Below are 17,925 nucleotides of genomic sequence, written 5' to 3'. Positions count from 1 at the left end.
AGAGGGCAGCCAGTAGAGGGACAGAAGTTGCCCGGGATGAATGACTGAATAGATACCCAGCAGACACAAGAGCAGCCTCATAGCGGCTTTTTAGATGAGTGATGGGCCCTGCAAGACTACACCGAACGACCAGCATCTTTTCCCATTTAAGTGACCCTCTCCACTTCGCCCCCCACTTGTCCCAGTCTGCACCACCACCACCACCACCACCTCCTCCTCATTCAGCTCCAATCTAGGTAGGATTCCCTTTCACCATTTAGGAAGTGTATTGTCCTGGTCTGGGAGTGAAGTGACAGGAGCCTGTGATTGCTCTGGAAAGAAGGGGAGCATTGTACCAGGTGAGCTCTTGTTTTGTTGTAAGCACTGCAGGATGGAGATGAGCTCTGGCTCCAGACGGTTGATAGGTGAGTACACTGAACAGTCTGTGTTTAAATGAAACACTCAACATGGCAAAAAACTTACAGGGCTCAAAACCTTTCATATACACATGTAAAAATCACTTTGAATCAAAAACCTAGATGACAGGATTCAAACGCTATGAAGGCAAACACTGCCCTCTAGCGGCTACCAACTGTGTAACTGTCTAAAATGATCACAAACTAATTAAACTTGTAAAGCATCTTTATTAAAGTGGTTACAGTACTACCAGAACATTGACAAAGACAAACAATAGACTGCACATGAAGATGATCTGGACACAAACGAAGAAAATCTGAATTAAAACATACAGTATTTACAAACAAGCTCAGCCCTTCTGGACTTTTGTTATAAGTTCATCGCAAAGTTTGGTGAGTTCTTCAGCCTCCTTCTCCTGTGAAAATAAAAATAAATCAATATATCAATAACATTGTACATAAATACCACTGCAAATACCAGCCAGTTCATCGACATGTTCACTCACCTTCTGGTCCAGGCTCTTCTCCAGTGACTGCACCTTCAGCTGCTCCCTGCGCAGCTGGGCTTGAAGTGCCGATATCTCAGACGTCTTCTTTGATCGCACCTCAGCAATTTCTGAATTAGCTCTGACGATGAGAAATAAATTAGTCAGCGATATTCTCCCAAGACTAGCCAACACAAAATGTTTGTGGTGTTACTTACTGGCCAATTTTCTCCTCAGCGTGAGCTTTAAGAGTCAGGTAGCGCTGCTCCTCTTTCTTGATTCTTGCCAGGTAGTCCTGTGCACACGTCTTCAGAGTCTGTTCATTCTGGAGAGAGGGCAGAGGAGAGTGAACCTTCAACTCCCTTGAAATCAAAACAGATATACGCTGAGCATTTGTTGGCTTGTGTCCATGGACTCTAACCTTTTTGTAGCCCTCAATAACTTCCTTGTACTTCTCCAGTCTCTTGAAAAGCTCAGAGAATGATCTCTCTATGGTGTTCAGGTCGTTGGACACTTGCTCCTTCTCCTGCAGAGCCTCGGTGAGCTTGGCCTGGGCCACCTCCCTCTCCTTCTCTTGATCAGCTGACACATGCCAAAATTTAAGAACCATTTTTTAGACACGTCATTACACAAACTATCCTGATTAGTTTATTATGTACACAACACTGACTTACCCATCACTTTTGCAATCACAAGCTCATATTCTGCAATTATTTTCCTGTGAGGGGAAAGAGATGTTGAGTATCTTGAAACACTAATATTGTGTAAAACTTAAAAATAAACAACCATACACCGCTCACCTCATTTCTTGACCATCATCAATCAGCTTCTTATATTTTGCATTCCATTGCTCTTCTTTTTCTTTTGCCTAATTGAGAAGATAAACTAATTATTTCAAAGAATAGCCATTTGGACACCCTGTGACTTATTAGTTAATAAGGGCAGTCAAACTTCAACTTCTAATTTAAAGCTGAGCATTCAAAACAGCCGGTTATACACTAAAAAATGCATTAGGAGGCCTCATTCACAGCAAATTTGGTTTAAAAATGGAAAAAGTAGGAAACGGTGACATTTCTGATGATTGCCGATTATCACTATTGCTACCGAACTAATTACCTTGACAACTGTAGTCAGTCTCCATGAATAATGAAAAGATTTTAAATAACTGGTGTCCCTTTTACCTTATTTCTGCTTTAGAAACAAGATTCTGCTGATAGTAACAACCCAAAATGGCACTCCACGAAGGTTTGTTTAATCATAGAGCTCTGTATTTCTGCAGCCTAACCAGATTATTCCAAACTGATCCAGGGACTGTTTGAGAAAACAAACTGGTCAGGCCGTACCTCTTCCTGCACTTTGGCGATGGCCGCATCCATATCTTTCTGACTGTACTTCAGCATTTCAATGATGGCATCCTCTCTGTTTGCTTGCTGGGGGAAAGGAGGGACGAGGCTCTTGAGGACTGGCTCCTAAATAACAGACAGATATGGAGAAAGAAATCAAGTCAGGAGAAGTAACGGTGACACACTGTAGTAACGGTGACACACTGTAGCCGACATCAGGTGATCGTGACTTACTGGTGCCACAGCATCATCAAACAGTCTGAAAGCATCCTTTTGTGCTCCACCTGTTGCCTCTTTTTCAGCCGTCTGCGGAGTTTCAAGCCTTAATTGGACAAAAAAAAATAAAAAATTTAAAAAAGAAACGTGTATGTGAAGTAATGACATTTTAGACCAATCCAATTTTTGTTTTCCAGGGTGTGCAAAGCAGAACGAATTCCGCTTTAACGTTCAGTGACAGCAGTAATCTGAGTAAATGAAAACAGAAGTGCATCATACCGGGAAGCGAAGGCAGCGAGGGGAGGGACGTGGACCTGAGCACCGGGGCCTGCTAACTTTTTGGGGCTCTCTCTCAGAAGGGGGTCAAACTTCAGGTACAAAGATTGTTTCCTCAGTGCAGACTCCTTGAACTGTTGACAAAAAAAAAAAAAAGAAACATTTAAATATATAAAGACCATGCACCAATAACAAAATAGTTACGTTTGACCAACAAAGTACTTACACTGCTGGACCCAAACTGCTCAAGGTAGTCAATCTGTCCATCAAAGTCATTGGCCATGACTGCAAATGAAAATGATGGGTTTATATCAAAAGGAGCTTTTTACAGTTGTACTATACAGAATGAAGCCTTTCTTCAGATTTAACTAGGTTTAGCTTCTAAGAGCGGACAGAATAATCATACATTTGTAAAACTAGACAAAATAGAGTTGAGGCCAAAATTAACTCACACATAGTTCCAGGAACAAACTCGTCATTGAAGTCTAGCAGCTGTGACTTCTGGTCGGCCTGAGATGATTCGGAGAACTGGGGGAGACTCTGCACTTCTGCTTCAGGTTGAAGCCCCTTGTCATGGTCAGAGGCAACCTCCTGATCGGCCGGCTGTCAGTCACAATAACACAACGTGTTAATGACAAACAACGAAAAGGGAAACTGTCAAGGGTTTTTTCATCAATCTGCATTGCTTTACTTACCACTTCAGGGTTGACAGTTGGTGAACTCTCTTCAGCACTACAGAGAGCAAACAGAGAAAATAAAAATGTATGGTGAAATAAAACGCCACCGGCAAATAACTAACTGGTAGATAAATGGTTAACATACCTTGCTGGTGATATCGCTTCCTTTCCAGCAGGGTTGTCGGTTTGCTCTGGAATGGCCGTTTCTGTGAGCACAGGGCTGGACTTCTTGCTGCTCATTGGGGAGTTGTTCATGCTGGATTTTGTGCCAAAAGGATTGAAGTTTGGATCGTCAAACCTGTCAATGTCAAATGTGTAAGAACTTTTGGGAACTGGAACGTCAGCTACATCAATAGCATCTGGCTTCACTGCAGCTTCTTTTGGTGGCTTGACATCAGACGCAGCCTTAGGCTTTAGACCAGGTGGCCGTTTCCCAAACTTCTTAGGTGGAGGTTTCTTTTTGACCTCAGTCCCGTCACCGAAACTGAACTCAAGTTTGACTGGACCTTCTTTGACAGGGAGATCGGCCGGCTGGGATTCAGCAGCTGCAGGCTGGGCTGTATTGGCAGATATTGGGGCCACTGCAGCCATGGGCTTCACCTCAGGCTGAACAGGCAACTCTTGGGCCACCTCAGGCTGAACAGGCAACTCTTGGGCCACCTCAGGCTGAACAGGCAACTCTTGGGCCACCTCAGGCTGAACAGGCAACTCTTGGGCCACCTCAGGCTGAACAGGCAACTCTTGGGCCACCTCGGGGACGTCAACGACACTCGCAGGCTTGTTTTCCTCTGCAGGTGTATCCTCGTGTGACACCTTTCTCCCAACGACGGGTGAATTCTGAATTTTAGAGCCTCCTGTCTGGAAAGGATTGACCGAGTCAAGGTTATCGAAATCAAAGCTATAAGAACCTTTCGCTGGAAGTGGAGCATCCTCCGCAAAACTGCCCGATGAGTTGTCTTGCACCGCGCTCAAAGACGTGTTAGCAGGTCGTTTTTCATCGGGTGTGGCGGCGTACGAATCTTGTTCCTCAGCAGCTGGGAACTTCACCACTGTGACCACGCTGCTCTCTGTGGAGCTGATGTTAGTGGAGATGTCAGCTAGTGAGTTTTCAACAGATGGGATGAACGGAAGCGTCTCATCAAGCGCAGATTCTATTTTGGTCTGGTCCTCTGAGATATTCTCTGGTGTTGTGGCTTGAGGCTCAACATGATCTATAGCAAGGGTTTCAGCAACTGGCTTTGCAGGAGAAAGAACCATCTTGTTAGACCCCTGAAATGGATTGACAGCCTCAAGGTTGTCAAAATCCACCAGGTAGCCACCTTTGCTTTGTATTGGCATATTGTCGTCAGGATAAGATGACGGCTCTGTGGGAGGAATTCAAGACGGTTTGTGTTAGTTTCTCAGTAGAAAGGAAAAAATAAATAATTGAAGGAAATCATTTTGTATAGATTACCTTGTTTGGGCTGCTCAGTGGTTTCCTGCAGCAAAGCACTGTAAAACCAAACAGGCGTGGTTACTTGAATGTAACCAGCTATTTCTCTGGATGCATGCCAGAGTATTAAAATGTGTTACTTACTTTGATTTATCCAAATTCAGGGACTCCATTGCGTTTGTACACTCCTCCACAGATGACATCTTGACAGACTTGCTGGGAGACACAATTCTCTTGGTCACAGGATCTCTTCTTGGAGTCTGAAAACAAACCTATGCAGAAACATTTTAGTCAGTAAGTATAGTCAATGTCAACAGACCAGAAAAATGTTTATCAAAAAGAATGACAGACAAAAGAAATAAATACAAATGTTCAGTCATTTCACTATATTCTAGGCCGCAGTGCAACATTTCTGAAAATATCTTTGTGTTCACACACGTCTAGTTAAAGGTGGGCCACTAATAGGCTGAGGTAAAACCTCATAAAGTCATAGAAATTAAGATTCTTAAAATAAAGAATCTCCTGTTCACAAGTGCAAAAAAAAAAAAAAACTTATAGATAGATAGACAACTTTATTGATCCCTTTGGGAGGTTCCCGCAGGGAAACTGACATATCGTTCTCATCAGCTCCTCAACGTTTGCATGACCTAATAACTGAAAGTTTATCATCCTTGTAAATGTGCATCATTAGAGTGTGTGAAAAGAACCTACAGGAAAATTGGGACGTAAAAATATTTAAAAAAAACATCCAAAGTAGCAGATTCTGTACCTTCACACCCTTTTGTACAGTCTTGCTGGGCAGATTCTCCGTCTGACGCAGGATGGAGGGCCTCCCAGTTGGCTGATCCAGGGCAAATATGTCGGTACTCGAGCTGTTGTGCTTTCCTCCAGGGGTGACCCCACAATTCTCGTCATTCACCTCAACCGAACTCATCCTGTGAAAAGCGGAGGAACGGGCTGTTAGAGTGTTACAGGGCTGGGACGGACCAGCTGCAGCCCGAAGGAGGTGCCACTCTGAAAGCTGCGCCCGGTTGATAAGATAAGTTTGGTCAGAGTTTACCGATGCGTGTGAACAAAGAAAGAGGATACAAAGTTTAGGACTGAGGAGCACATTGCCGAGCCAGTTTACTTCTGTTACTGAATTTTGGTTGGGGTATTGCTATAATTTATATTATTATAATACACTCCTCTATATAATAAAACATTTTGTGGGGGTGAATGTGGTAGAGGGACGATAAAAAACGATAAAAATAATATGAGCTCAAACTTGTAAATGTGGTTACTGTGCACTGAGTTAATCTTTCAGTAAATACATTTGACATTGAATAACAACTTCAAAATACTGGAAGTAGAAAATGAGTCGCTGTTTCACAGTTTGACCACCAGAGGGCATTGACAAGCCCTTTTTATAACAGTAAAACACCAAGTTTACTTATTAACATCTTGGCAACAACAAACAGCAAAGCGTTTAAATAAAATTCCTATCAAATATAACATTATGTACCAAGCTATTTTGGTTGATAATATCATATTGTAACAATATTATATGTCAGCTTATGAGCACAGAAGTGTGCGATTTGTTACAGGGTGCAGAAAGTTGAACCATGAATTATCGAAGAATTTTCTTAAACACTATTTTAGTTTACAGTCCTCATATGAAGAAAACAGACTAGCACAATGGTTCATAATTCAATAATTAAAATTGAAGCTCATCAAATGAATTGACAATTTGCTCATCTATTGGTTTCCAACTCAAATACATTTGTCACGTTTGTGCATCTCTTCCACTTCAGTAATATTTTGTTTCTCCCACCATTGACACCACTTTCCTGACAATTTTGTGAGATCAGTGATTAATGCAAGACAAGGGAAATTGACAAAATATGCCTTTGTTTTGATCATTTCACGATTTAACTATTTTTTTCCCATTCACTTCAAGCACAATGTTACTGCTCAATTTTCATTTCATAATTGTATCTAATGTTTTTCCACCGCTCATAAAAAAAAAAAGCAATAAAGCTTGTGCAACACTTCAAATTAATTCAGACCACATGAAATGAAATTAAATTCAGCTGACGTTCAGTTTGCAAGAGGTGATTTTTTTTTTTTAGGATTTGAGGATCAGTCGACGATCTGTCTACAGTGATTGAGTTTACTTGTTCTTAAGATGTTGATAAATCCCAGTATATCATATTTGCGTGTACAGCCTTTTTACTAAACGATGATTGTTGCTGTCATAAGACCAATGTCGTCAACCGTTAGTTTGAGCTAAGCTAGCGTTCAACACTTCAGGTTATCAGAGAGCAAAACACTCAACGTGGACAGCTAATGCTAACGTAGATTTCTTCAAATATTAGCTGCTCATGTGGATTTGCTAACGATTTGCTATTGAACTTAAGCAATTTGTCCTAAACATCACGGTCGACACCCAGGTTAGCCTAATTGTGACATGACTTGCGTTAACAATAAATCGACAACAACAGATTCGTTAGCCAACTGTTAACATTAGACCCAACTAAAGTTTACATAAAAGCTGGGATCGTATTTTAATACACTACGAGACGTAATGTACTTTAGTATCATCCTGCATTTAGCACCTACCTCAATATGACAGATAATTACCTGTAGAACTTATAAAACACTTCGTCAACGCATACGACAGTGCAGCGGCGAGTGCGAACAACTCTCTTTTGAAAACCCCTCGCCTTCTCTGGGCTACAGCCGTTTGGAATTTAAACGCCTGGGAACGCACCAATAAAAACGCCAGAAACACTCAAAGGAAACGCTCTTCCTGGTTGAGCAGCCAATCGCGTTAAAGAGCGGATGCGATCCATCCCTATGGATCTAACCGACGGCCAGAACCAACTTAAAAATATAACGGAAAAAATAAATATAATTTAACAGTTACAAAAAAAAAACACAAAAAGCAATCGGATACAGAAAATGTGAATCATGATGTAAATTAATTTCGTCTTTTCCCTTAAAATAGTACTCCTGCACGCTTAAATCCAGTAGGTGGCAGTAAAGCTGGCGTATCCGTGAGTTAAATCAACGAAGAAGAAGAGGTGGCGTAGGAGGAGGAAGAAGAAGAAGAAGCAGAAGCAGATCTGCCCGCCAATTTTGAAGGATGTAAACAACGTCGTCCTTCCTCGTCTGATGAAGAAATTAAATATCCCCATGTAACGGCGACTATTTCTTTGTCCACAATGACTTCCAGCGGAAAAGGTAGCGCACTAAACGCACATTTGTTCACTTTGCAAGCTAATATGCCGTCAACTAGACTAATTCGCTAATTTTGGTAACTTTTGCAAGCTAGTTGACGACTCAGTAGCTACTTAGCCAGTACACACAGGTTAACCTAAACTGTATTGCACCTCGAAAGCAGACATTTTAGGAGGCTAATCTGCTGAATAAACATTTAATGGTGCTCTTCTTTGCTTTACAGGATCGGGCGATTCAAGCCATCTTGCTGCCAGGTAACCAAAGCTTAATTCACACTGACGCTGCTCTTCAAACTAAACCGACAGTTGAATTAAATTTTACTCGCATACTCTTGATCTATGTCTAAGCTAATTCCGATGCTGTGATTGTGTGGTTGTTGTTTTATTTCTTTTCTTATTTTGTGTTTTTATGTTTGGTATGCCTTAGAAGGCTATAAAGTTACAGTTACATAGAAATGTGGGCAGCGGTGCCTGCTCCCATGTGCTTTTTTTATGCAGTGTTTTACTTTAACCATCTACAAAGCGCAAATCTTTTTTTTATATTATGCATTTTCTGGGTTTACAGTGGTGACAGCGATTGCATCAAAGTTTTTGTCCGAGTGCGACCTTTGACCCAGGGCACTGGGCTGACCACAGATGGAGATCAGAATTTGTGTCTCACGGTCACCTCGCCCAACACCATCCGTCTGCTCTCAAAGCCAGAGCCGCGGACCTTCACCTATGACCATGTTGCTGATATGGACACATCTCAGGTTCGTAGCATATGGCAATTATGAATATACAACTAGCATGGCTACAAATAACGTAAGTGACTTAAAGTAGCTTGATTTGATGTGTGATGTTGCCTAAATGACAGTAAGGTCATCTGATGTGTGTGTGTGATTGTGTCATTTTTCAACAGGACTCTGTATTCTCCAGTGTGGCCAAGAATATAGTGGAGTCTTGCATGAATGGATATAATGGTACCATATTTGCATAGTAAGTGGTGTTTCTATTGCTCATATACAGTATAAAATGTGCTTATGGCAACCTTTCAATTCCTTATTGAACTGTTCTTTTGCTTCTTCAGTGGACAAACAGGCTCAGGAAAAACTTTCACCATGCTCGGTGAGACTTCCATATCACACTGTATACGACAGGTTCTTTAAGCTCAAGCATAGAATAACATGAGCTTACACTTGTTTTCTTTTCTTCATCCAGGACCATCTGAGCTGGATAACTTCACAGATGAATTACGGGGGGTCATTCCCAGAAGTTTTGAGTACTTGTTTTTTCTCATCAACAGAGAAGTGGAAAGGGTGAGCTGTGTAACATTCACCGTGAAGATGTAAATCTGTGTTTCCGGTTTGATTTTTAATTAATATCGCACTTCTTCTTTCTCTCCCAAAAGTCTTCTCAGTCCAAGAGTTTCCTTTGCAAATGTTCATTTATTGAGATATACAATGAACAAATTTATGACCTTCTGGACACAGCCTCAGCCAGCCTGTTTCTCAGGGAGAACATCAAGAAAGGCATGTTTGTAGAGGGGGCAGTGGAGAAGTTTGTGAACTCAGCTGCTGAAGCGTACCAGGTATACATTCCTACTTTCTTGAGACTAATTGAAGTCTGTGTACTAGTATAATATGTGTACTAGTATAATATTTGGTATCACTCATGTCTGACCAGTTAGAGAGAATGAAACCACTACAGTCCTTTCAATTCTATATCCAGTTTTATTCACTTATTACAAAAAAATAATTTGATGCACTATAAGCCGTGTTAAGCATTTTCAGATTATTTTACAGAGTTGAGGTTAAATTAATTAAATCCGTGTTTGGGCCATTCTAAGAAACACCTGTGGGGCTACAGAGTTTGTGTTTGATACCACTTAGGTGCTATCTATGGGCTGGCGCAATCGACGTGTGGCCTCTACCTCCATGAACCGCGAATCTTCGAGATCTCACGCAGTGTTCAGTATGACTTTGGAGTCTAAAGAGACCGTCAATGAGGTGGTGAACATCCGAATGTCTCAGCTGAACCTGGTTGATCTGGCAGGGTCTGAGAGACAAAAAGACACACACACAGAAGGTTCAAGACTCAAGGTAAAAGGAAGCTTTGTGCCTGAACGGTCTCCCTGTCTGGCACTACATTTGTGATTTTTGTTCTCTATAACTGCTGTTGTCTGCTCTGCTTTTCTTTTAGGAGGCCAGTAGTATCAATCGCTCCCTCATGTGCCTTGGCCAGGTGATCATGGCACTGGTGGATGTGTCTAATGGGAAGAACCGCCACATCTGCTACAGGGATTCTAAACTCACCTTCTTGCTCAGGGTAATTACAAACTATACAAGGAAACTGTACAAGTCAAGTCCCCTGCAAAGATGACACTGACGTTGCCAGATGTTCAGAAAATTAATTTTATGGTTATTTCAGGACTCTCTTGGTGGAAATGCGAAGACTTACATCATAGCCAACGTACACCCTGGTTCAAAGTGTTTTGGAGAAACATTGTCCACCTTACAGTTTGCTCAGAGGGCAAAGCTGATCAAAAATAAGGTATTAATATGTCATCAAACACAGCTTTACACTGTATTAAAGCAGACCAGATTGAACCTGTTTCTGATGATTTCCAGATTAGAGCACTTCATTATTTAATCACTGTGGAATTATTCTGTTTTACTAGGCTGTCATCAATGAAGACACACAGGGAAATGTGAGGCAGCTACAGGCTGAGGTGAAGAAACTGAAGGAGCAACTTGCTCAGGCACTGGTTTCTCAGGCAGTGGACTATGGGAGAGACATAGCACCAGGAGGACCTGAACTCCCCACAGGTAACAATATGCTGATCAAACATATGTTAACCATGTAACCTGCTGCTATTTACTCACGTTTAGTGTTACAAACCTGAGCTAGAGTGGACAAAGGGTCCTAAGTCATAAATTAAACATTTTTTAAACAAATGTAATATGGCTTTTTTTTCTAATCTAGATGAAATTCATCATGATGTCTCATATAAAGCCAAGTTTATGGCTGCTGTTCGTCTGTGGAAGAAGCAAGATGAGGAAAAGAGGGTATGAGGATTTTTTTCCCCTTCTAATGTTGTGAGGAAATCGGTCTGCTGATACAAGTACATTTACAGTTATGTTTGACTACACTTAGGTGCTACTGAAGAAGGTGGCTCAACTTGAGGAGGCCTGGACTCAAAAAGACAAGTTTATCCATTCTAGCCGAATGATTATCAGGTTTCGAGAAGACCACATCTCTCGCCTTGAGACTAAACTGAAGACTGGACAAAGCTCACTGTCTGACAAGGAGTCTCAGGCTTTGATTGAAAAGCTGAAAGAAGAGATTAAGATCTTAAGAGATCAGGTAAGAAAAAAAAAAATATTTTAACCCCTTTGAACACTGTCTCCGTTGCTCATGACTATGTCTGCATAATATATAGATACACAATTCCCCTTAACGTACATTCTTCTGCCCTTTTAAGGTTGAGCATCACCCAAAGATGACTCGATATGCAGCGGAGAATTACACCCTCAGGGAGGAGAACCGTCAACTACGCTCTCTTGAGTCAGTGGTGAAAGCTGGAGAGGTCATAGCCCAAGTTGCCGCTGATTTGGAAGAAGCCTTTCAGAAGGCTATGGAGTCAGAAAGACTCACAGAGAGTAAGACAACTAACTTGAGAAATGAGGATGGTTTTGTAGATTTAAAAATAAATAAATAAATAAATAAAAAATATGTATATTAATAATCGCATGTTGCACTACAGCCTCAGGAGTCTCTTCAACCTCCGCGGGTACAAATTCTGTCTTGGCGGCTACAGTTGAGAAGTTGAACGCTCAAGTGCTTCAGAAGCAGTCGGATCTCGCTGCTGCACTTAACGCCTTTGAGGAGTATAAAGAGGTCACCAAGTAAGGAAGTTATTGAATGCGTACAGCTGTTTTAATTGAGATTTTTCTTTGTTGATAACTGTCTCTACAGTGAAATAACTAAGCTGGATACAGGAGGTTATAAACAGACAAACATAATAATTCCTGGTTAATTGGAAAATACAAATATCTAGCTTCTTTGTGGGTTGTGTTTCAGGAAACAGATGTCTCAGTTGGAGTCTGAGAAAAGATACCTTGACAAGTCCAACAGGCATTTGGAAAACATTTTGGAAGCCACAAATGCACATAAAAACAAGGAGGTCTCAGAACTGAACAGAATGCACGTTGAAACCATAAAGGTCAGTCAGTGTTGAAACTGATATAACTGGCAACTTGTCACGTATTTTCTTTGTCTAGGATTATTTAAAAAAATGTATTCTGTTTCATTACTGATATATCTCATACCAGATTCTCACCACGCCCACCAAACCATACAACCTGCGGTCTCACCTCATGAATCTCTCCAGCCCGGACCACCTGAATGGGACAGGCAACAACGGAGACATTTGGGCTGAGCAGCCTCCATCAGATATGGGTGAGATGGCGTTGACGGAGGAACTGCGTCAAGTGCAGGTAAAACTGGATTTTCCATTAAATTAGTGTACAACAGACGCATACAGGAGAGTCCTCTTACTGTCTTCTACTTTTCCTAATTTCTCATCAGGAGCAGGCTAGTCGTGTCCAGGTGCAGCTAGAGGAAGAGGAGCTGAAGAACAGAAAGTTGTTGCAGCAAATTGCAAAACTCGAGGAGCAGATTACTGTCGTCTCACAAGAGTCTGACCGCAAGGAAGAGGTACAATTTATTAATTTTACAGTCAGTAAAATCCAAAAATAATACTGTATTAATTTATCTGTTCTGTTTTTCTAATTGTTCAAACTTTATACAGCTACTTTCTACTGAGAGAAATAATAGGAAGAAAGATCAGCTCACCCTGCAAGAGACCATCAACAACTTGCAACAGAGCCTTCAGTCTGAACAACAAGCTGCAGAAGGTTAAACTGATGTTCCTCCTGATTGTTTGCTTGGTTTTACTCCTGTATCAACGAGCATACAGTGCTGCTTAAAAGTATCGGCATCCTGCAGAATTTTAGACATGTCTGCATAAAAATTACTTAAAACATCAGATGATTTTCACACAAGTCCTGAAAGTGTTTATTCAGGAACATTTGCATATATTACCTATCTGTTTGCTTCAAAAGTAAATTCCTCTGTAGGATTACAGGTTAATTTCAAGGCCAAATTAGAATAAATCTGTTCAGAAGTGTTTCCGACTAATGTACTGAGACACAGGTGTTGTTCAGTGTCCCATTTGGTTTAAAAAAATGAATAAATCGGGGACTTTTCACAGTCTGATCGTGTATGATAACACAGACATCAGGAGCTTCCTAAAAAAGTAGTTTTTGACCAAACAAATACCGAAACATTTTCCAGTTTCGTGTGATTGGGTTCTCTTTGTCTAGTCTCTTGACTTGTGTAAAAATCTGCTGATGTTTCAAGTAATTTTTTATGCAGAAATGCACAGAAAAAATTCTGAGGGGTGCAAATGCTTTTAAGCAGCTCTCAATGAAAGTCTTTTCTCTCCTTTCAGTTCTGAGGACAGAGATCCGTGATTTACGCTTGGTTCTGCAGTCGTCCGATAAGGAGCTGGCCTCTGTGAAGAACGAGCTAAGAGACGCTCAGAGCGAGCAGCAGAGTGAGATGAGTCAGCTGTCGAGCAGTCTGATCAGCACACAGCTCCAACTCGACAAAGTCCAGTAAGCATGACTAATAGTGGTACGCTCTCTTCGGCCTAATGTGTTTACACGCTCACAACCACAATGTCTTTGTTCCAGACTGGAGTGGGAGCAGCTTCTGGAGCAGCATCGGACATTGCAGGATTCATTTGACCAGCTGCAAGCTGAGGCCAAGTTTGAGGCTGATCAGGCGAGGCAGCAGCTGCATGACAGGCTGCAGGAGATGGAGGAACTCAAGGCCAAGGTCATGGTTAGTGAATTTATAAACTCTAGCACCATTGTGGTCTTGAAATGTAGGCTTTGATGACTTAACTGTCCTTTCTATTTCTTTTTTTTCCTTTTTCCTGAAGGATTTAAATAATTCTCTGCAAACTGAGCAAGAACGCTCAAACACCCTGATCTCTCAGTTAAGAGAAAACAAAGAAAGTTCATCGAAGTGAGTTTTGCAAACTGGAACTGTTGAAAGTTATTGTGTTTTATGAATCGATTTTAATATTTAATATTACTCTTATTATATTAACATAAGTGATCTTGGTTTATGCCTTCAGAGACCTTATTGAAACTATTGAGCAGAATACGCAGCTCAGAAAACAAGTGGCTGACTTGACGTTACAAAATCAACAACAGGTGAGCCCCAACAAGAATGCATAAATTATAATTAATTGGCAAAGCAATAACTGTAGCTCTGTAGCTAAACCTGGTGGTCTTATTCTTTGTTTTGAAGGCATCCAGAAATGATGACCTTGAGCAAAATGTAACCTCTGCTAATGAAAGGATAAAAATCTTGGAGCAGAAGATCGAACAGAACAAAGTAAGCCTCAGCAAACAATAATCTCACTTTTTTTTTTTAATCACAATAAACATGGTCTCAGTATGCCAATGACCTTCTGAATACCTCTTGTATTGTTTGACAGGACGTTATTCTGGATCTAATGAACCAAACCAGAGACGTCCGCAGTGAACTCAGCCAGAAGGAACAGACCATTACCCACCTGTCAGAAGATATCAAAGACATCACAGTACTACTTCCTCCTATATTGCTCTTTATGTCTTAAATGAGTTCCCCATTTGTTCGATCAGGGTATGTTCCTAATAATAATGTCATTGCTTTTTCAGGCCAAATACAACACTGCCTGCTTTGAAAGGGAAGATATGAGGGAACAAAACTGTAAGATGCAGGCAGAAATCTGTGACCTAAAGGAAAGTTTAGACAGGAAGGTGGCTTCCAACGCAGTCGAGGTAATGCATCTTTATGTGGAGCCTTGCAGATGTCAAGTGAATAATGTTTTGACTCTTTAGTTTTACTCAATATAATGTATATGTCCTTAGGTTGAGTTGTTGCGGGAGGATATGATTTATGCCAATGAAGAGGTTGAGAGACTCACTAAGGTCGTAGATGAACAGAACAGCCTCCTCCAAGCATCTCGAGAACAAACAGCCCAGAAGGATGTCATGATACAGAATCTACAGCAGAAGGTGATTTTTCATGTCATGTGTCAGCAGCTGGTACTGTAAAAATGTTTAAAGGATAGGATCCAAATGACTTATTTTCAAAACTCTACCTTTGTTCCAGGTGCAACAACAGCAAGACGCTGTAGAGAAAACTGTAAGAAATGGAAATTTCAACCCGTTTGCTGAGTTGACCGTCACACCTAAATCATCGCCTCGGGTAAATCTTGTTTACTGTTTAAATATGCCTACCCAAATGGTGCATCCGTGACTTATTTTATTATATATGTAAATATATTTAATTTGTAATTACAAATCTAATATATTATTATATTTGTTTTCTCTCTTTTTTGTTTCTTAAGACACCTTGTGCTCCAGGAAGCTTCAACAGGGACCTGAGCCAGGTGTTAGAGATCCAGGAGCGGGAGCTGGAGAACAGGCGCTCCTCCATGATGACCATGGAGGTTCTTTTAGCAGAGCTGAACGCTGAGAGGGCGGCCAAAAATGACGAGATCGAAAGGCTTAAGGTACAGTATTTTTTTTAATTTCTGGATGCCAAATTTAAATAAACCTATAGCCATTTTTTAAATATTCATATTCAGTATTCCCTGTCCTCAGACGCAGCTGACTGAGAAAGAGAAGGTTCGAATGGAGATCCAGGATTTGCTTGACCATTTTTACGCCAAGCAGAACCAGCTGACTACGAACGGAAACAATAATGGGTTGAGTTTCTTCATCATCCAGTTATTCAGCCATCAGACCAGCCAGGACTAAATAGGACTAAATAACATGAATAATGTTGTCTGTGATTTTTCAGTCAGGAGTTGAATGATGCCATCAGACAGTCCATGCTTAAAGAGTTACAGGACGAGAGAGAAGAGAAGGTATGTATTTGTTTAGCAGATGTTTTCTTTCTTCTCTTGAGGGAATAATTTATTCATCATGTTTTTTTTTTTTTATTTGTTATCAGAGCAAAATAGTGCAGAAGCTCTCTGACACTCAAAAAAAGTAAGCATGAAGTTATTTTATTAACTGAACCAGTGTGTGTTGCTGGTTTCAAACTTTCATGGATGATTGACAAGCAGATAACTATTCTTGTTTTACTCCGGGTTAGACTGCAGGTGCAGGAGTCCACGTTGGCTCAGTCTCAGGTCTGCATTCAAGAGCTCACCTCTGAGCTGAGGAACCGCTGTCTAGACATAAGAGATCTGAGTGAGAGGATACAGGATGAGGAGAAGCTCCTCCAGGTGAGAGTTGGAGTCGATCTTAGTTTCCCATGTGCAACAAAACAGAATCTTTCTAACAATTAAGTGAGAAAATGTTTAGGATCAAATCCAAAATAACTGGGATCAGTAACGCATGCACGGGAGTTACCATTCAGCTGACTTTAGCAATATGTTTGCTCTCTCAAAGGAGAATGAGGTTCTTCGTAAGCAGAACATTAAGCTGTCGGAGGAGACTGGAAAACTTGTGGGACACCAGAACCACAAACAGAAGATTGAATATTTGGTTAAGCTGAAAAAGGACAACACCAAACTCCAAGAGGTATCTAACATAGCCTCTTTAATTTATAGACGCTTTTCTTCATCCATGTGAATCCCTGCAAACACATCATGTCAACCAATTTTGTGTATTTTGTTTGTTTTCAAGGAAAATGAAAAGCTCAGAGCAGAGAATAACCAGATGCGAGAGAACTTTGGATGTCTGCCAATGGAGGTGTCACAAATCCTTGATTTGAAGTTGGTTGAACAGTGAACATCTTTCCTTGTCAACAACTGTTATTTTAAACTATATTTTTAATCGTTTGTCGTTTCAAGTAGGAATACATCGTGATTTTATTTTAGTGAGCCAATATTTTACTATGATGTGTGTTAAAGGATGATTTCAGTATTTCTAAGTCTGGGCCCCATATTCCCAAGTTTTTTTTGTTGTTTTTTTTAAAGCAAAAATTACTAAAACTACGTGAGGACACTTACACAGCTGCAGCAAATCTGCTGCCATGTTATTAAGTAGGGTATTTGTCCACTGTCCTCTACAAGTGCTTGTTTTTGTCACTGACAGACTCAGATTGGTTTTACTACTCTGCCATGCTGTGTGTACTGATGCCAGGTCAACAAAATAACATTACTTCCACTCTGTGGAAGCAGCAGGTCCCTCTGCTCTTAAAACAGCACTTTTCATCAGAAAAACAAAGAAGGAAACGGGCTTTGGTGTTTCGGTTTATTTTCCTATTTGAGTGATAGTCAAAATGGTTATAGGACCCAGGTTTAAAAAACTAAATTAACCTCATGTTCTCTGTGTGTGTCTGGGGATGTGATTGTGACTGAACATCTGAGCTGTGTCCAGTGTTTTTATCTTTTTGGTAAAGGAACGTTTTAATACTGTAATTAAATTTTTTTTCTTTCTCTAGTAAGCTGAATGTCTCGCATCACATTTTTTGGTATTTTTCTCCTGAGCCCTTGAAGGAATTTAACAAGCTACAAGGACAATGTCAAAACATTAAAAAAAAAAAAACCCATTATGATTTCCAAGAGCATGAGGTCTTCAAATGTTTTCATTTGTTTGATCAACAGCAGGAATCCCCAAAATATTTAGTTTACAATCATATAAACTAGAGAAAAGTCCTTAAATTTGAGATGGTCAAATAAGAAAATGTAGCTAGCTTTGCCTAAAAACTTACTCAAACATTAATTAGTTACCAGAATAGCTGAAAAACAACTTTATGTTCATTTACTCATCCGTTGTTTCCACTATAACGATACAAAAGCCAGATAAAAGGGTTTATGGGTTGT

The 17,925-nt window shown here is 40.6% G+C and overlaps 2 protein-coding genes across 3 annotated transcripts; one reads left to right on the top strand and one right to left on the bottom strand.

The window, feature by feature from the left end:
• Positions 1 to 585: 585 nt before the first annotated feature.
• On the bottom strand, positions 586 to 7,538 carry tacc3 (transforming, acidic coiled-coil containing protein 3). Of its 2 annotated transcripts, none has more exons than XM_084568745.1 (17): positions 7,426 to 7,538; positions 5,594 to 5,759; positions 4,969 to 5,096; positions 4,846 to 4,883; positions 3,538 to 4,756; positions 3,411 to 3,447; positions 3,168 to 3,318; positions 2,942 to 3,000; positions 2,719 to 2,849; positions 2,458 to 2,545; positions 2,224 to 2,349; positions 1,681 to 1,748; positions 1,555 to 1,598; positions 1,302 to 1,462; positions 1,099 to 1,205; positions 902 to 1,022; positions 586 to 811 (listed from the first exon to the last, which is right to left on the bottom strand). In XM_084568745.1, exons 2-17 carry the CDS (start codon positions 5,756 to 5,758, stop codon positions 746 to 748), a joined length of 2,709 nt encoding a protein of 902 aa, XP_084424871.1. In that variant the 5' UTR covers position 5,759; positions 7,426 to 7,538; the 3' UTR covers positions 586 to 745. The 2 variants fall into 2 exon arrangements, with proteins under 2 accessions (XP_084424871.1, XP_084424872.1); XM_084568746.1 differs by lacking the exon at positions 7,426 to 7,538 and having other exon boundaries at positions 3,538 to 4,082; positions 4,143 to 4,756; positions 5,594 to 5,794.
• Positions 7,539 to 7,788: 250 nt separating this feature from the next.
• Positions 7,789 to 17,070, top strand: kif15 (kinesin family member 15). The gene is made up of 35 exons (XM_084568741.1): positions 7,789 to 8,049; positions 8,270 to 8,300; positions 8,611 to 8,797; positions 8,947 to 9,023; positions 9,115 to 9,152; positions 9,246 to 9,343; positions 9,436 to 9,615; positions 9,917 to 10,126; positions 10,227 to 10,352; positions 10,455 to 10,577; positions 10,705 to 10,852; positions 11,010 to 11,092; positions 11,181 to 11,390; positions 11,509 to 11,686; positions 11,791 to 11,932; positions 12,108 to 12,249; positions 12,359 to 12,523; positions 12,615 to 12,743; positions 12,838 to 12,943; positions 13,540 to 13,705; positions 13,784 to 13,934; positions 14,035 to 14,120; positions 14,233 to 14,311; positions 14,409 to 14,495; positions 14,599 to 14,703; positions 14,801 to 14,923; positions 15,014 to 15,160; positions 15,258 to 15,353; positions 15,496 to 15,660; positions 15,752 to 15,855; positions 15,951 to 16,017; positions 16,104 to 16,141; positions 16,248 to 16,380; positions 16,547 to 16,678; positions 16,784 to 17,070. The coding sequence occupies exons 1-35, from the start codon at positions 8,031 to 8,033 to the stop codon at positions 16,886 to 16,888; spliced, it is 4,176 nt and encodes a 1,391-aa protein (XP_084424867.1). The 5' UTR covers positions 7,789 to 8,030; the 3' UTR covers positions 16,889 to 17,070.
• Positions 17,071 to 17,925: the final 855 nt, after the last annotated feature.

This window comes from Chelon labrosus, assembly GCF_963514085.1.
Source record: "Chelon labrosus genome assembly, chromosome: 20".
Lineage (NCBI taxonomy): Eukaryota > Metazoa > Chordata > Actinopteri > Mugiliformes > Mugilidae > Chelon > Chelon labrosus.
This window is presented reverse-complemented; position numbering and strand designations above follow the sequence as displayed.

What these genes read in the sequence shown, in the direction of transcription:
- tacc3 (XM_084568745.1), bottom strand. Translation starts at nt 5,758, where the DNA reads ATGAGTTCGGTTGAGGTGAATGACGAGAATTGTGGGGTCACCCCTGGA. An exon ending in CTGTACAAAAGGGTGTGAAG is followed by an intron (nt 5,097 to 5,593) that starts GTACAGAATCTG and finishes GTTTCTGCATAG; the next exon opens with GTTTGTTTTCAGACTCCAAG. An exon ending in CTCGCTGCCTTCGCTTCCCG is followed by an intron (nt 2,546 to 2,718) that starts GTATGATGCACT and finishes TGTCCAATTAAG; the next exon opens with GCTTGAAACTCCGCAGACGG.
- kif15 (XM_084568741.1), top strand. An exon ending in CACCTAAATCATCGCCTCGG is followed by an intron (nt 15,354 to 15,495) that starts GTAAATCTTGTT and finishes TTGTTTCTTAAG; the next exon opens with ACACCTTGTGCTCCAGGAAG. An exon ending in ACGAGATCGAAAGGCTTAAG is followed by an intron (nt 15,661 to 15,751) that starts GTACAGTATTTT and finishes CCCTGTCCTCAG; the next exon opens with ACGCAGCTGACTGAGAAAGA.